General features: G+C 52.5%; 3 protein-coding genes across 5 annotated transcripts; 1 reads left to right on the plus strand and 2 right to left on the minus strand.

Moving 5' to 3' along the window:
* Nucleotides 1-1,143: 1,143 nt before the first annotated feature.
* SLC66A1 (solute carrier family 66 member 1) lies at nucleotides 1,144-7,509 on the minus strand. 2 transcript variants are annotated; one of them, XM_074924786.1, is made up of 8 exons: nucleotides 7,156-7,509; nucleotides 6,658-6,895; nucleotides 5,845-5,974; nucleotides 5,498-5,585; nucleotides 4,236-4,390; nucleotides 3,948-4,040; nucleotides 3,367-3,552; nucleotides 1,144-3,029 (listed from the first exon to the last, which is right to left on the minus strand). In XM_074924786.1, the coding sequence occupies exons 2-8, from the start codon at nucleotides 6,825-6,827 to the stop codon at nucleotides 2,931-2,933; spliced, it is 921 nt and encodes a 306-aa protein (XP_074780887.1). In that variant the 5' UTR covers nucleotides 6,828-6,895; nucleotides 7,156-7,509; the 3' UTR covers nucleotides 1,144-2,930. The 2 variants fall into 2 exon arrangements, with proteins under 2 accessions (XP_074780887.1, XP_074780888.1); XM_074924787.1 differs by lacking the exon at nucleotides 7,156-7,509 and having other exon boundaries at nucleotides 5,845-5,970; nucleotides 6,658-6,765.
* A 133-nt stretch (nucleotides 7,510-7,642) lies between these two features.
* Nucleotides 7,643-11,410, plus strand: AKR7A2 (aldo-keto reductase family 7 member A2). 2 transcript variants are annotated; one of them, XM_074924650.1, is made up of 7 exons: nucleotides 7,643-7,865; nucleotides 8,302-8,489; nucleotides 8,954-9,058; nucleotides 9,577-9,673; nucleotides 9,773-9,872; nucleotides 10,188-10,317; nucleotides 10,890-11,410. In XM_074924650.1, the coding sequence occupies exons 1-7, from the start codon at nucleotides 7,649-7,651 to the stop codon at nucleotides 11,049-11,051; spliced, it is 999 nt and encodes a 332-aa protein (XP_074780751.1). In that variant the 5' UTR covers nucleotides 7,643-7,648; the 3' UTR covers nucleotides 11,052-11,410. The 2 variants fall into 2 exon arrangements, with proteins under 2 accessions (XP_074780751.1, XP_074780750.1); XM_074924649.1 differs by having other exon boundaries at nucleotides 7,643-7,847.
* A 245-nt stretch (nucleotides 11,411-11,655) lies between these two features.
* Nucleotides 11,656-14,886, minus strand: MRTO4 (MRT4 homolog, ribosome maturation factor). The gene is made up of 8 exons (XM_074924652.1): nucleotides 14,814-14,886; nucleotides 14,670-14,728; nucleotides 14,495-14,598; nucleotides 14,308-14,389; nucleotides 14,025-14,092; nucleotides 12,825-12,976; nucleotides 12,284-12,360; nucleotides 11,656-11,982 (listed from the first exon to the last, which is right to left on the minus strand). The coding sequence occupies exons 1-8, from the start codon at nucleotides 14,839-14,841 to the stop codon at nucleotides 11,833-11,835; spliced, it is 720 nt and encodes a 239-aa protein (XP_074780753.1). The 5' UTR covers nucleotides 14,842-14,886; the 3' UTR covers nucleotides 11,656-11,832.
* Between the last annotated feature and the right edge of the window lie 18 nt (nucleotides 14,887-14,904).

Consider the following 14,904-nt stretch of genomic DNA (forward strand, 5'->3'; position numbering starts at 1 on the left):
ATCCGGATTTTCTCCATCTTTAAACCCTTGGTGGTCAGAGGGACCTTGCACAGCATCAGGTCCTCTGCCCCCTTCCACTTGCTTTGGTTATAACAAACTCCATCCTGCTGGGCTCTTCCTGCACGTGGCTGTTGGAATCAGCCTTCGGGTGAACCTATGCAAATTGAGACTGTTGGCATTAATGCTGATGAACATGCTCTAATTTTGCTTTTCTAATGTGACCTGTTCCATATCCAGACATCTGCAGGTGATTACGGTCCCGTGCCAGAGTATTTATCTGGGGGCCTCGGGCCTGTAACGGGACACGGGTTGGGGAGAGGCACACGTGTGCCTCAGAGCTGGGACCCCCCAGGGGAACACGCTGAGGTTCTGTCCTAGGAAAAACCTTTTTTAAAGTTGGAGATAAGTGTGCGTGAACTCTTGAGGCTCAGGAAGGAGCATGTCAGCCCAGGAAGGGGGAGACTCACGGTTCCTCTTGCCTATTTTCAATTGTCACGTGCTAAAGGGTTTTTTGGGGGGATTTGTTTTCCTTCTCCAAAGCCATCTTGGTGCACACAAGCTAAAAATGGAAACGTCTCAGAGAAATGCAACGTGTGGGTTTGGGGTATGCAGACACCCTCAGCACACGTGTGCAGGGGATGTTCTTTCTGCGGAGCAGTCGTACACGTACAAGCTGCAGGACTGATGCAGCCACAGCAGCAGTTTCTGTTTCTCTCTTGCTCTTCTCAAAGGGATGTAACTTGGTAGTTTGGGTGCTAACCTCCAGGTTTGGCTGGGCTGCTCCAGCCGCAAGCCTACCACCAAGTTACATTTAGTGCTTTGGGACAAATGGTTTCTGGTCTGTGCCCTTTCTGGTTTAACACTTGCCTCTGCAAAATCTTAAACTGCAGGCTCTTTCGGGGACGGGGCTGTATTAGAGTCTCAGAGGGATGATAACCTCAGCAAGAGCCTCGTTGTGACACGTATTTCCATCCACCACCACCTCGATGGCTGCTGGCGTATAAATTCCATCTGCCAAGTGCAGCTGCTTGCCTTGCTCCATCTTCCCTACCTAAGTCAACTTTGTACTTAATCTGTGCTTTGGATACACCTGTGGGAACAAACTATATATATATATATATATATTTTTACCTGCTTATGTTATCTTCTGTCTAGCTTTAAGAAAAGTCCTTGGTTAGCCAGTACGTGGCAATTATTTAGTGTTGTGAATGGCAGGGACGACGAGGCTCTTCATTTCCACAAGGTAGTTGTGCCTAATCCTATCCTATCCCTTAGCCATAGGTCAGTTTAGTAAAGCCAGCTCTCAGTAAACCAACACTGCCTTCCCCAGCACTTCAGGGCTGAGCTAGCAAACATGAGCCGAGGTTAAAAACCACTCCTTTAATAAAACCAAGCCCCAGGGATAGGTACTGAGGTCTAATGAAGCCGCACTTTCTATCTTGCTAGGAATCTGCTCATGGTTTGTATTAGTACTGGATGTGAATTTTCTGCAATTCTTAGTGAAAGACAGCAGAGGAAATCCTGCTGCTGTGAGGATGGGGAAGAGACGAGCAGCCCCCTCGACCACAAGAACTGTGAATTAATGGGAGTGAAAAAGCCACCAGCTTTGTTGAGGGGGGTCAAAGAACCTGGAAAAATAATGTTTCTGAAAACAAACAGCTCAGCTCCAAATGCTGGCAAGGACTAACGGCATGGGACTGGCTGAGGAATTGTAAACTAGTGGTAATAGAGCTAAAAGGGGCACGGAGCGGGGTGCTGCAGGGGTGGGCAGTGGGGAAGCGGTGGGGAGAGTAGCTGGACGGGGAGAAAAGGGGAGTGAAAAGAAGAGCTAAGAGTAACTGCAAGGAAAGGAAAGGTTTTGGTTTTAAAAGGACAAGTTGCGTTCACTTTTCTTGAAGGGCCTGCAAGCTTTGGTTGATTTTCCTCTTGCTTGCCCAGTGAGATTGAGCTGCTCCTCCCCAGCAGAAACAGCTCAGCCTGGGGCAGGGAGCCCACGGGCTGAGGCAGCCAGCTCGGGGCTACGCTGCTGCTCTCCCCTGCCCGCCCCAAAGCATCTCTCCTGCCGCTGCTTCCAGTCCTTCTGCCATCACGGAGTCACTGTGCTGGTGTGCAGGGCCCCAAGAAGGGGGTCACTTCATCAGCTTGGGGATAATTCATCAGTGTTGGGAATAAATTCATCAACGAGAGAGGGCAGGACCGAAAAACCTGACTGAGCAGGGAGGCAGCATCTTCTGCCTGGTAACTGTCTGGCCAGCTAAGCAGAAAGTGATGGAGCAACTTCCCCAAGAAATCCATGAAATTAAAACGTGGGTGAGGCAAAAAAATTAGAGAAATCGGGACTGTGAGATGCAATAAGAAAGAGGCAGGAGCTGCCAGATGAACCAGCAAAATAAAACCAAAGGAGGCAGGTGGGGCAAGGACGTGTTTTATAGACGTCTGAGCTGTGCTAATTAAAATAGGTACGTGTGGACCAAAACACTTTGGTTACGCTGTTCCTTCCTCTGAACTGGTTCCAGTCACTGTCGTTCATGACAGGTTGGTCGTCTCTGTGTCCCTCCACAGCCCCTTAGGCTATTCCCACCTTTGCCAGCATTAGGGAAGCTCCAGATCACCCTCGAGAGACAGCAGGTAAAGCAGAAGTGACCGGGCTCAGCTGTGGGGCGTAAGAGCAGCAAAGAGCGACCTTTTGAGGTATCAAATAATTCCCTGTTTATCCTGATAACATCATTGGTATCGAAGAGCACGAGATCTCTCAGCAGCATCCTCTGCCCCTTAGGCTGGGCTTAGAGTCTTAGCAGCACAACATGTCACCCACTGGCTCAGGTCCTCTTCTCCTCAGAGCCACCAGGACAGAGGGGCTGGTTTGCCCGGCGTTAAGGCCGGATTTTGTGTCTGCATCATCCTGTTCTCCCGGCGGGGCAGGTCCTTTGTCAGCTCTCCAAGCTGTCACCCTGCTCGCCAAGAAGAGCGTCCCTCTCCTCGCGGGTACTGGGTCTTCCTCTCCGATAAGCAAGGAACTGGAAGGAGATCTGGGAGGAGGTTAAGGCTCTGCACGCACGCAACGGTGGATTTATGCGAGGTGTTGGGTCTCACCACCTGTAAAAAGGCTGTTTGTGCCAGGAGAGGCAGAGAAACAGGACAATGAGTTTAATGCAAACAAGGGTCTGAGGCATTCAGCTGTTGCAACACCATAAATTACTCACCGGCACGCGGGTGAGCAAGCGCAGCTCAAAAGCAACCGCTGAGTAGCAACAACCCACCGGCTCCTCCTACCTAACCCTGCCTGCCCCGAGACGGGCTCCCTCCTTGCAGAGCCTCACCGGCGGGATGTGAGCCCCGAGGGCAGCGTTGGAAGGGAAAGGATACAACCACGTCGAGGGACAGGACGCCCAGGCTGCCCACCAGCCAGGGGAGGTGGTGCAGGACATAGTCGCCTTCACCTTGTCCCTGCTCGGGGTTTTTCAGGAGGACGCTGACGCCGTAGAGCGAGTTCCCCAGCATCACCAGGGCAAAGAGGGAGTAGGAGACCCCGATGGTGGATTTCCTCTTGTACTGGAATGAAAGGGGCCAGAGAGCAACGCTTGGGTGCAGCTCTCCAAATTCTTACTAGAAAGTAATATTAAGGACACCAGAAAAAGAAGAAAAAAGGTGGTGACTCAACACCAAGAGCCTTTTAGTTCCCCTTTTGCTTGAAAATAAAGACAAAATGAAAGCCCCGCCCTCAAAATATGAGTATGTTAAAGGGAGGGGAGAAAAAAGAATCAGGTTTCAGAGCAGAAATACAGAAGAATAATCCCTTATAGAATGATTAGAGATGGGGACCTGGGACCTCTGAGAAAAGAGGAGGAAGATGATCCTACCACCCCTCTTCAACTGGAAATCTCAGAAGCCCAGGGGGTTCCCAGCACCCAGCTGCTGCCCTGCCCCGCTCACGGTGCAGCACTTACGTTGGTGTAGATCTGGGGGACTCGGGAGCACAGGTAGAGCACGGAGGAGATGGAGCCGATGGTGAAGCCAATGATCTCACTCCTGGTGAAAGGCTGCAAGGCAAGGGGGGGCCACAAGCAGGCCCCGTGTTTTCAGAGACACACCACGGCTCCGTGCAAGGTGGTAGCGGGGCCAAAACCCAGCCTTTGCCCTCCCCACCTATCCCTCACCCCGCTGAGCGGGATCACATCCACCCCGCCAGACGCTTTATCTCCCGCCGCATCACCCAGGTTTAGGAACCAGCTCACCTCTGACCCAAGCTCATCCGTGGGAGCGGACAGCAGAGATCTCCCTCTAAACGTGGCCGGGCCCTGCACCATGGCAGCACCTCTGCCCACGAAGGAGACGGTCGACACCATCCCCAGGGAAAGGAAGACGAAGGCTGCGTTGATTGGGGCAGCGACTGCGGGGAATCAAGCAGAGGCTGCTTAGGGAGGGCTCCTCCCTCAGCCCCCAGCACAGCCCAGCAGCCTCGGTGGGTGCTGGGACCCCTCTGGGTAAAGAGACCTTCAAGCTCTCCCTTATCTCTGCGGCGGCTCAGCCAGCACCCAGCGACTCGGGCAGCAGCTGCTTCGGGTGTTTTATCTCGCAGCGATACAGGCAATTTGTAACTTATCAGGGAGGAAACTGCTCCTATCTCAGCAGACTGAGAGCATTTGAGATTCTTTGGGTTTAGGGCTCTTAAAGATCATCCAGAAGCTTTTCACCGTCTTAACTCACAACCCTGCACATTCAAACCCCTGCCAGACCAAGCCTTGCTCTGACAGCAAGACTTGTATTATACTCTGTAAACAAGCTCTCCAGCATTAAAAAACCCTACATAGTTGATGGGCCAAATATCAGTTGGTTTAGTAGCTTCAAATGCTTAAATGGTTCTTAAGGGACGCCTGTTTGTAGTTCACAGCTGCAAGGCTAAAATGTGGATTTTTCTCTTGCTGTTTAAGCTTTGCAAGATCTGTGCAGGTTCCCTCTTCACTCCATTTGAACAGGGAGGAATGACTTCAAGTCAAGGCTGCCATTAATTGCAAGAGGAGTATTGATCCCAAAACTGTCAGAAAACTTCTCCCCCCCTCCCTTTAAAGCACTGTCCTGAGTCAAGGGTTCTGGCTGTGGTTTCCAGCTCCAAGATGGAGTCACTGTGTAACTGTGGGTAAGTAACTCTTGCTGTACTTAACGCAACTCACAGGGGGTTTATTTTCAACCCGGATGCTGCACATGGTCGTTCACAAGGATGTGTGGAAGCCCCAGGCATGGCTGGTACCTATTTGGCTGTTAAAGCTATTAAAGCTTTGGCTTTTAGAGGCACTCAGTTTATCCAAGAAAAAAAACCCCACAAACCAACAGCAAGCAATAAGGCATCTAATAGGCGCATCAATGCATCTGCAAAGCATCTCTGCCCGGATGTGCATCCCCCAGGGATTGCTCCTGGCTCTGCAGCCAAGGACAAGCCACCCCGAAAGATGTGCCAAGGGCAGCACATGGCCCCACCACCCTCGCAACCCCAACTCACATCCTCCACCCTGGTTCTTCACTTTGTAGTAGCAGTAGAGAGCCAGCATCACCAGGTCTGCGAGCACGTAGTAAACAGCTGTGTAAACCTGCCGGGAGAAGGATGAGTGTGGGTCCTACCTGCAGAACAGCTTCCAGGTGATGCCTGGGGTGAGCCAGCATCCCTGGGAGAGAAGGGGCAGCATCCCCAGGGAGAGGAGGGAGCATCCCCACGGGGAGCAGGGAGCATCCCCAGGCTCTTAGGGTCTCCATTTCCCAGTGCTGGATTAAGCAGCACCCAACCCATCCCTCCTCCCTGGAGTTTGGGGTGTTTGAGAGCCGACCCAGCCCCAGCAAGTTGGTCAGTACCTGCAGGGGCAGCTGATCGGCCAGGAAGGAACCGATGAGGTTTAGGAGGTCTCCACCCAGCCATCCCAGCAGGAAATATATGGAGAGAGCCCGGTCCATGATGCCCGTTTTACAGGCTTGGTAAAACTGGCTGCAGAGAGAAAGTCAGGCAGGGACACAAACCATAACCCCCGGCTGGTTCAGCGTTACCTGGGAACCATCCCCAGGTTTCCCTGTTGCTCCCACCTGGATCATTTTGCAATTGTCCCCCTCTCAAAGCACTCGGGGTGAGGAAAAGCAAAGATTTCCTCTAACAAAGCCACATGCTTCCCCACAAACCAGCCCCTATGAGAAGTCCTGCGACCCCCTGGGTGCTCACGGCAACCCGCTGAGCTCAAGCCCTTGTGATCTGTGACGAGAAGCACCAACTGCAGAAACCTCCTCTCTGGTTACAAAATCATCTCATGATACACCGAGACTGGGCGCGACCCCCAAAGTTCCCCTCTGCCAGGGTTGTCTCAGCACTTCCAAGAAGCCCAGAGCTCCTAGAAACATTTCTTCCACATGTATGACCTGCAATGACTGCATTGCAGTTGGCTTACGTGGCTTGGCTACAGCTGCCAAGCATAATAATAACAATAAAATAACAAACAAGGCTTTGGGGCTGTACCGCCTGCTCCTTCTCCGCCTGTTATGCCCAAATTTTCCAGGCCCAGATTGCTTTTGCTGGGTAGATTTAATAATTTACGCAGCTTGCGCTTGAAATTTTGATTTTTAGAGAGGAGTGTTGTACCAAGGGAAGGGCTCGGCCGGGTTTTGGGGAGAGATACTTACGGAAAAGACGCAGCTGCAAAACAGAAGATGGAAACCAGCCCCAGGACGATGCTGGCGATGTCCCGGCCGTCCTGGGCACATTCGTGGAACACATCCATCACCCAGCGGGAGCCGTTGGGGCAGTCGGAGAGATTCCCGTGGGGGAGACCCCCCCAGCGCCGCACAGCCATGGCCTCCGGTGCTCAGCTCCAAGGAGGGGAGTTTGTTAGTGTCCAGCAGTCAAACTGTCGGGATAACGCTGGGAAAAAACGCAATGACACGGGAAAAAATTAAGAAACGCTGGGGAAAATATATTAGGAACAGTGTCACGGTTCCTCCGGCTGCGGTTTGAAGCCGGCTTGTGTTGCAAAAATCTCATTCCTGACTAATTCACCTTTACTGGCCTTAATTTCACGTCCGGTGGGATGACCCGGCCGGGAAAGCCGCCAGCCCAGCAGGATTTGGCCTGAAAGAAGAAATAAAACCCAACGGGCACATCCTTGCAGGACAGGGACTTACCTCGCTCGCTGACGGCAGTTCGGGAATTGGCTTTATTTGTTCTTTGGAAAAATCATCGCTTTTCCAGAAACTTGTTCTGTTTTCAACTCCGCTGCTTCTTACGAAACTTGCTGGGCTTCCTTTGCAGATCTGCTGCTTTTTTTTCCAGAAACTTGCTGGTTTTCTCCCAAATCAGCTGCTTTTTGGGGAAGTTGCTGGGAGTCTCTTTGTAAATCCGCTGCTTTCGGGGGGGGGGGGAAATTACTCGGGATTTTTTGAAAAACCGGCTGCTTTTTCAGAAACTTGCTGGTTTTTCTGCAAACTCGCTTTTTTTTAGGAAACCGACCGGTTTTGTGGGGTTTTGGGGAGCCGCCCGCTCCCGCCCGGCGGGTGACGGGGCCGCAGCCGGCGCCGCTCTCCTGCGCATGCGCGCGCGGACCTTGCCCCGGCGGGCGGGGCGGGTGCTCTCCCCGCGGTCCGCCCTGGCCGCGCATGCGCAGAGGCGGCGGCGGCGATGGCGGCGCGGGGCGCGCGGCCCGGCGTGGTGCTGGGCGCCATGGAGGTGGGGCGGCGGGCCGGGCCCGAGGCCAGCGCCGCGCTGCTCCGCGCCTTCCTGCGGCGCGGGTACCGCCTCCTCGACACCGCTTACATGTACGCGGGTGGCGAGTCCGAGCGCATCCTGGGCACGCTGCTGGCTGGCGGCACGGAGCCCGGTACGGCCGGGGACGGTCGCAGGGGGGCTGGGGCGGGGCGGTCTCTGGGGAGAGGGGTCTTCTCCCCAGGCCTGTTCTCTGAGGAGAAAGGTCTTCCCCGCCAGGCTGACCCCATCTCTGAGGAGAAGGGTCTTCCCCCAGGCCTATTCCCTGAGGAGAAAGGTCTTCCCTGCCAGGCTGACCCTGTTCCCTGAGAAGGGTCTTCCCCAGCAGGCTGACACCATCCCTGAGGAGAAGGGTCTCTGCTACTAGTGCTGACCCCTGGGCCTTCAGAAGGGCCTCCCCCTCTCGGGCTGACCCGCAGTCCCTAAGGAGAAGATTCTCCCCTGCTAGGCAGACAAGGTTCCTGAGGAGAGGGGCCTTCCCTGAAATACTAAAGCAACACTTCCATTATGCCCCTTCGCCCCATTCCCTTCCTGAACATTCCTGCTCATTTTTTCGTTCTCTCTGCCAGTGGAAGTCGCCACCAAGGCCAATCCCTGGGATGGGAAGACGCTGAAGCCTGAGAGTGTGCGATCGCAGCTGAACACATCCCTGGAGAGACTGAAGAGGGCGAGTGTGGAGCTCTTCTACCTCCACGCTCCTGACCACGGCACCCCGGTGGAGGAGACACTGCGTGCCTGCAATGAGCTGCACAAAGAAGTAAAGTGAGAAGTCCGAGCCTGGACCATCTCCTGATTCCTTCCCACCACCTTTTTAAACCAGGGCTGCTTGCTCTGCCCTTCTGCAGCGCCGGGTTTGTGCAACACTAGGAAGAGGGAACACAGATGACCAGGGCAGAGCCAAACAGCTGACGCTCTGTTGCGTGTTCATGGGATGCACTTTGTTCTCGGAAGCTCTCGGAAATGTTAGGACATCTGAACTTTGCTTTCAGCCGTGTTAACTGACTAGGTTAAGATTAGTGCTGGTAAAGGGTGAAGAATTCCTGATTGTCATCAATCTAATAGTGCCATTTCATTTGAACATAGAACAGGAAATATTTTTGTCAGGTCTTATAGTCATCTAGAAGAGGTGGACAGGGATGAGCTGGACTAAAATTTGGCAGCTGTCTAGTTACAAATGCACTTTTAAAATCTGGAACTGAATACCCTTTTATTTCTCTGCAGGGAAAGTTTAAAGAACTTGGTCTGTCAAACTATGCAGCGTGGGAGGTCGCAGAAATCTGCACCATCTGCAAATACAACAACTGGGTGATGCCAACTGTGTACCAGGTGAGGGATGGGGGCTTGCCGTGATCCAGCATATCTTTTGTGGAGGTTACAAAGAATCAAACCGAAAGAAGATGAAGGTTCAGATCAGACAGCATATGGATGGTTCTGTGTCCTTACAGCAGTGGTCAGTTGCTGTGGGGAAGGGTCTGGGAGCCCCAGATCATGAAGCAGCCCCTAGTGTGCCAGATACAAACACAGAAAAGGAAGTTGCTGCAGTTAGTCTGGGAAGTCCTTTCAGGACACGCATGACTCGAAAGCTGAGTGAAGTCACTTCTTGGAAAAAGCTGAGTACGCATTTGTTGCTTGAGTCAATGACTCCCTTGATGTGGAACTTAAAAAAGTTTTTGCATTATTTAGAAAGTCTGTTCCTAAGCAGATAATAACCTTTCATGACCTGAAGCTGCTCTTCTGGCCAGGAGTACTCTCAGGGAAGAGTGGGGAAAGGGCTGTTTCAAGTGCTCATGCTCCCTCTCCTGAGCTAGTGTTTGAGGTTCTTTGTCTCCTTCATCTTCGTGCAGGGTATGTACAACGCGACCACGCGCCAGGTGGAAGCTGAGCTGTTCCCGTGCCTGAGATACTATGGACTGCGGTTCTACGCCTACAACCCACTTGCAGGTACAGGGAGGGAAAGGGCAAGATTTCGAGACAAAAACATGCAAAATGGGGCTGTAGAAGAGCCAACCCATCCCTAAACATGGTGCTGCCCCTTTGCAGGAGGGCTGCTGACCGGCAAGTACAAGTATGAGGACAAAGACACACGCCAGCCCACTGGAAGATTTTTTGGGAATGACTGGGCTCAAGCCTACAGGGACAGGTTTGTTTTGAGCTGATAGAAGAGGAGGGAGACGCAGCAGGAATGGCTACATAAAAAAACCCCACATAATAATTGACCAAGAGGAAGCAGAATTGACCCAAGCTTGTGCAGTGATTACATTGCACGTGCAACTGGGGCTGTGGCTTGTGACTGAGTTTTGGAGAGTGTTTTTTAGGCTCAACTTCCAGTTTACAGTGGAGGACTGCAGGAGCCCTCAGAGGCTATAAAAATCTGCATGAGGCTTCCTGAAAGCCTTCCATGCTTACTTGGAATCTAGATGTACAATTCACTGGAGGGTAATTTCTCTTCTTGCAGGTACTGGAAGAAGCACAATTTTGAAGGAATTGCTCTAGTAGAGAAAGCTCTGAAAGATGCTTATGGTTCCAGTGCACCAAGCCCAGCCTCCGCTGCACTGCGCTGGCTGTACAATCACTCCAAACTGCAGGTAAGAGCTTGAGGTGGCTGTAGCCTGCGTGGCACCCCCAGAACCGGGCAGCTGTGGCAGCACACAGGCAGCTGCTTTTAAAGCTATCTTTTTATTTAAAGCTATCTTTTAATTGTTACATCCTGTGGGCTTGGGGCGTTCTGAAGTGAGCGTTGCTCTATGGACACTGCCAGGAGGAGGCAGCTCTGCGTTTCCCCTCAGTATCCTGTGTTCATCAGATTGGAGGAAGTGCAAAATTTTAAGTGCCAGTTACTGGGGTCTTGGCTTTCCACCCAGACAAGCTTCCCTGCAACGAAGTAACTTCGCTTTTCATCAGACTAGGAAATTAATGGTTATATTCCCCACCTTTCCAAAATATTCCTGTAGCCCCTCTAAAATAGGATTTGGCAGTTTTTGAGTTGGCCTGACTTGGTAGATGTTCTGGCCTTGTGAACAGAACTCCACAGTGTCAGTTGTCAAAACATCCAGGAGTTACTGGATGTTCTTTATTGGAAAGAAACGTTTAAAGTTTGGTCTGCAGTTGTGTGGGAGGTTTTCTTTTGGGATCAGCAACAACTCTTACCGCTTTCCAGGGTTCTCTGGGAGATGCAGTGATCATCGGGATGTCCAACTTGGAGCAGCTAGAGCAGAACCTTGACTACAGCGAAGAGGGTCCCCTGCTCCCACCTGTCGTGGAGGCGTTTGATAAAGCCTGGAACCTGACGGCACATGACTGCCCCAACTATTTCCGCTAGAGACTGGGGTAGGGAGGAGAAAGTGGCTGTCGGGGGGGGGTGGATAATTGAGGACAATTTTCTTGAAGCATGGGAGAGGTACTTACCCACCCTGCTCCTTTGATCAATGTGCAAATGGGTTGAGATTTTTTTTTCCTGTATTAATGAAGCTCTGTAGGATCCACTACCACTTTCAGCACTTGTGCTGGGCCATGCCTTAGTCCTTCTCCCCTCGTGGACCTTCAGCTCTACACAGAACACTATGATTTAAAGATGTGGTTGATCGTGGAAAATGGGCACATACCTGAGGAAAGGCCTCAGTTCTGCTTTAACATGATCTTAAATAATTACATACAAGAATAAAACCTTTCTCTAACGCAGACCTCATCTCATTAACTGTTCCTGTAACCTGCCTGGCATCTCCTCATCAGTGCTCGGTGACACTGAGCTGAACAGCTTTTTCTGAAGTTTTTTTCAGAAGAACAAACCCTCAGCATCTTCTCCAGGTGTGCTATGGCTAAATTGTGTTACATTTACATGCTTTCTGCCTGGCTTTCATGTTTGAGGTGGCATTGCCTCAGGTCCTGGGGTACTCAAACAGTAACAGGCAGCAGTGACAACCATCGGAAGTTTTATATACAGATTTATATTAAAAAAGCATAATCCGGTCATCTTTTATGAAGAACATGTTTGAGCTGATTTGTCCTTGTCCTCCAGGTGTAAACAGGGAAAGGAAACATCCTCCTCTTTTTGCCTCTAAAATAGAGTAAAACTGTCTGGTGTCCAAGTGCAAGGACTGCTGCTAGTCCTCATTGCTGTCATCATCATCCTCCTCCTCCTCTTCCTCCTCCTCTGCTGAGTTTCCCACAAGCTTCTGGAAGTCTCCCGTCTCAGAATTCCACAAAAATTTGATTGTGACTTTAAACTCTGCCATCTCGTAGCCAAAGAGTTTCTAGGAAAGGACACAAATCCGTCATTCCTGCTTTACTGTCTCTGTGGCCAGCCTAGCAAAACCAGACAACAAATGCCACTTCCAGATGGGAACAGCAGCAAAGCAGGAGCCAAAATAATTGCTGCAGAGTTTTAGCACTTGCATTAGGAATGCATAAGGATGTTTGCTGCACCCTGCTAACCAGGAGTACTGCTCACCTTTGTCTGGGAACTCATACCCTCCAGTGGAACTAAACCAGTTAATTATTTTGTGTCGGGGGAGACTGGGGCTCACGCAGATGCTGCGTTCCAGCGTCACTCACCAGCACACGGGCTTGTTCGGGGGTGAGAACGTCCCCTTCTTTGCAGACTTCGTAATCTGAAAGTAACGTCACCACTCCTGCAGGAACAAAAGCTCTTGAAATACTCACAGATACTAGATAAGCCCACTGAAACGTGGGGTGCAGAGCTAAGCCTCTCTCAAACACCGCCCTTTGTAGCTTACGCCTTTCCATGCAAATATTAGCACACCCCAAGAAGCTGGGAGAGATAAACTCTAAAGAAAAGCCCACATCTGGTTTCTGAGGGGGGAAGCCAATGCGCTAGGTTAGGCTAGGCCTAGCTGTTTCCGCTGACAAACGATGGCATCTGGTAGAAAGTTGGCTGTTTCACTCATCCTTTGACATCAGTTTGGGAAGAATGCTGCAAGAAGTATATAGTGAGTTCTAGAACCAGCTGAACAAGGAGAAAGTTGTCCATCACATTTTCTCCAAAACTAAGTTCTACTTGATTATTTAATCTTCTTAAAAGATCTTACTGGCGCAGATGAAAAATGAAGCTTACCTTCCCAGCTGCTTCACATACCTTTCTTTAATGCTGTTGGCAATCCCAGCTGCCGTAACTGAGGCTCCATGGAGTGGGGGAACTGCTCCAAGGGCCCTGTGTCCAGGCTCACTGTGTACGTTGCCTTGTTCCCTGCGCGGGCAAAGTCCACCTCTTTGAATTTGGAGAACCACCTGAGACAGAGACAGGCGACGAGAGCTTTAGTTGCGGTAAGAACATCCCTTGGCTGAGATGGGGGTTCTGGCACGGCCTGCCATAACTTCTTCCCTGCTCTTGCAGGGATGGCAGAGAAAGATGAGTGGAAAAGCCTCATGAGATGATAGAATCACAGAATAGTTTGGGTTGGAAGGGACCTTAAAGACCATCCAGTTCCCACCCCCCTGCCATGGGCAGGGACACCTTCCACTAGCCCAGGTTGCCCAAAGCCCCGTCCAGCCTGGCCTTGAACCCTTCCAGGGAGGGGGCAGCCACAGCTTCTTCGGGCAACCTGTGCCAGGGCCTCACCACCCTCAAAGGAAAAAATTTCTTCCTTACATCTTATCTAAATTTACCCTCTTTCAGTTTAAAACCATTACCCCTCGTCCTATCCCTGTGCTCTCTGATGCAGAGTCCCTCCCCAGCTTTCCTTTCAGTCCTGGGAGGCCGCTCCAAGGTCTCCCCGGAGCCTTCTCTTCTCCAGCTGAACCCCCCAACTCTCCCAGCCTGTCCTCACAGGGGGGCTCCAGCCCCCCGAGCATCTTCGTGGCCTCCTCTGGCCCCGCTCCAGCAGGTCCATGTCCTTCTGCTGTTGGTGCCCCAGAGCTGGACCCAGCCCTGCAGGGGGGTCTCCCGAGAGCGGAGCAGAGGAGGAGAATCCCCTCCTCGCCCTGCTGCCCACACTGCTCTGGGTGCAGCCCAGCACACGGGTGGCTTTCTGAGCTGCGAGTGCATGTTGCTGGCTCACAGGCAGTTTTCCACCCACTAATACCCCAAAGTCCTTATCCTTGGGGCTGCTCTCCAGCCAGGATTTGTGCTTGGGATTGCCCCAACCCATGGGCAGGACCTTGCCCTTGGCCTTGTTGAACCTCAGGAGGTTTGCCCACGCCCACCTCTCCAGCCTGCCCAGGTCCCTCGGGATGAGATCATCACTGCTTTAAGAGAAACATCAGCAAGTGAAGTAGTTGAGTGGGAAAATGGCTGCTCAGCATTTCAAAGCCTCGGCTGTGACAGACCCATACTTACTCGTCCACCTCGTCTCTGGTGCGGTTAGTGAAGAGGAGACCAACCTCACCCCTCAGGTGTTTGCTGACCTGAAAGAGAGAAACTGTCTGTGGGACTCAGGCAGCACCAGGGGCTTATCCCTTAGCGCTCAGGCCTGTACAGCTGCAAAAGCTTCGCTAACAGTAGAGTCTTGAGTCACGCTACAGACTCGGGAAAGCTCCGCTGTCCCTTGACGTTTATTCTGTGGTGCAGCCAAGTGAAGCCTTAGAATGTCACATTAAAAAAAAACCAAACCAGCCCCTACCTTGTGCAGATTCTCCTTGTACTCGCTGCTCGGCTCCCGTCCCAGCGCTACCATCATCACTTTGTTCTTCCCGAAGAAGATCCTAGGGCAGCGGGAGGAAGAGGAGGAGGAGGAGGAGGCGGCGACTGTCAGCTCCCAGGCCGAGCTCCCCCTCGGGCAGCATCCCCCTGCCGCCGCCCCGCCTCACCTGCTGTGCTTCCAGGCGTTTCGGACGTCCTTCAGCTTGTTATTCCTCATGTTGGCAACGGAAAAGACGAAGATGTATTTGTAGGTGTCCACGCACCGTCGGAGCTGGAAGGCACCGGTTAACCGGGAGAGGGAGGGGGGGACCGGGGCACCGCGCCGAGCTGGGCCGCACTCACCTCAGCGATGAGCGCTTGCTTGGCCTCCAATCCCTTCCTGGGCGTCCGCGTCAGGGAGACTGCGGGGAGGAGAGCGGGCAGGGCGCGTTAGGGCAGGGAAGGGACGGAGGAGCGGGACGGGGGGTGCGGGGTCGCGGCGCTCACCCTTGCGGTCCCGCTTGGACTTCGGCATGGTGCCGCCGCCGTGCTTCGAGGCCCCCGCCGCGCCGCGCGGGCTGCTGGGAGCGCCCGCAGG

The sequence above is a fragment of the Athene noctua genome, chromosome 22 (genome assembly GCF_965140245.1).
Source record: "Athene noctua chromosome 22, bAthNoc1.hap1.1, whole genome shotgun sequence".
Lineage (NCBI taxonomy): Eukaryota > Metazoa > Chordata > Aves > Strigiformes > Strigidae > Athene > Athene noctua.

What these genes read in the sequence shown, in the direction of transcription:
- SLC66A1 (XM_074924786.1), bottom strand. Translation starts at nt 6,827, where the DNA reads ATGGCTGTGCGGCGCTGGGGGGGTCTCCCCCACGGGAATCTCTCCGAC. An exon ending in GAAGAACCAGGGTGGAGGAT is followed by an intron (nt 4,391 to 5,497) that starts GTGAGTTGGGGT and finishes GATTCCCCGCAG; the next exon opens with TCGCTGCCCCAATCAACGCA. An exon ending in TCCTGTCCCTCGACGTGGTT is followed by an intron (nt 3,030 to 3,366) that starts GTATCCTTTCCC and finishes ACCTCCTCCCAG; the next exon opens with ATCTCCTTCCAGTTCCTTGC.
- AKR7A2 (XM_074924650.1), top strand. Translation starts at nt 7,649, where the DNA reads ATGGCGGCGCGGGGCGCGCGGCCCGGCGTGGTGCTGGGCGCCATGGAG. An exon ending in CGCCTACAACCCACTTGCAG is followed by an intron (nt 9,674 to 9,772) that starts GTACAGGGAGGG and finishes GCCCCTTTGCAG; the next exon opens with GAGGGCTGCTGACCGGCAAG. An exon ending in GCTCAAGCCTACAGGGACAG is followed by an intron (nt 9,873 to 10,187) that starts GTTTGTTTTGAG and finishes CTCTTCTTGCAG; the next exon opens with GTACTGGAAGAAGCACAATT.
- MRTO4 (XM_074924652.1), bottom strand. Translation starts at nt 14,841, where the DNA reads ATGCCGAAGTCCAAGCGGGACCGCAAGG. An exon ending in GCCAACAGCATTAAAGAAAG is followed by an intron (nt 12,361 to 12,824) that starts GTATGTGAAGCA and finishes TTGTTCCTGCAG; the next exon opens with GAGTGGTGACGTTACTTTCA. An exon ending in CCGAACAAGCCCGTGTGCTG is followed by an intron (nt 11,983 to 12,283) that starts GTGAGTGACGCT and finishes GTCCTTTCCTAG; the next exon opens with AAACTCTTTGGCTACGAGAT.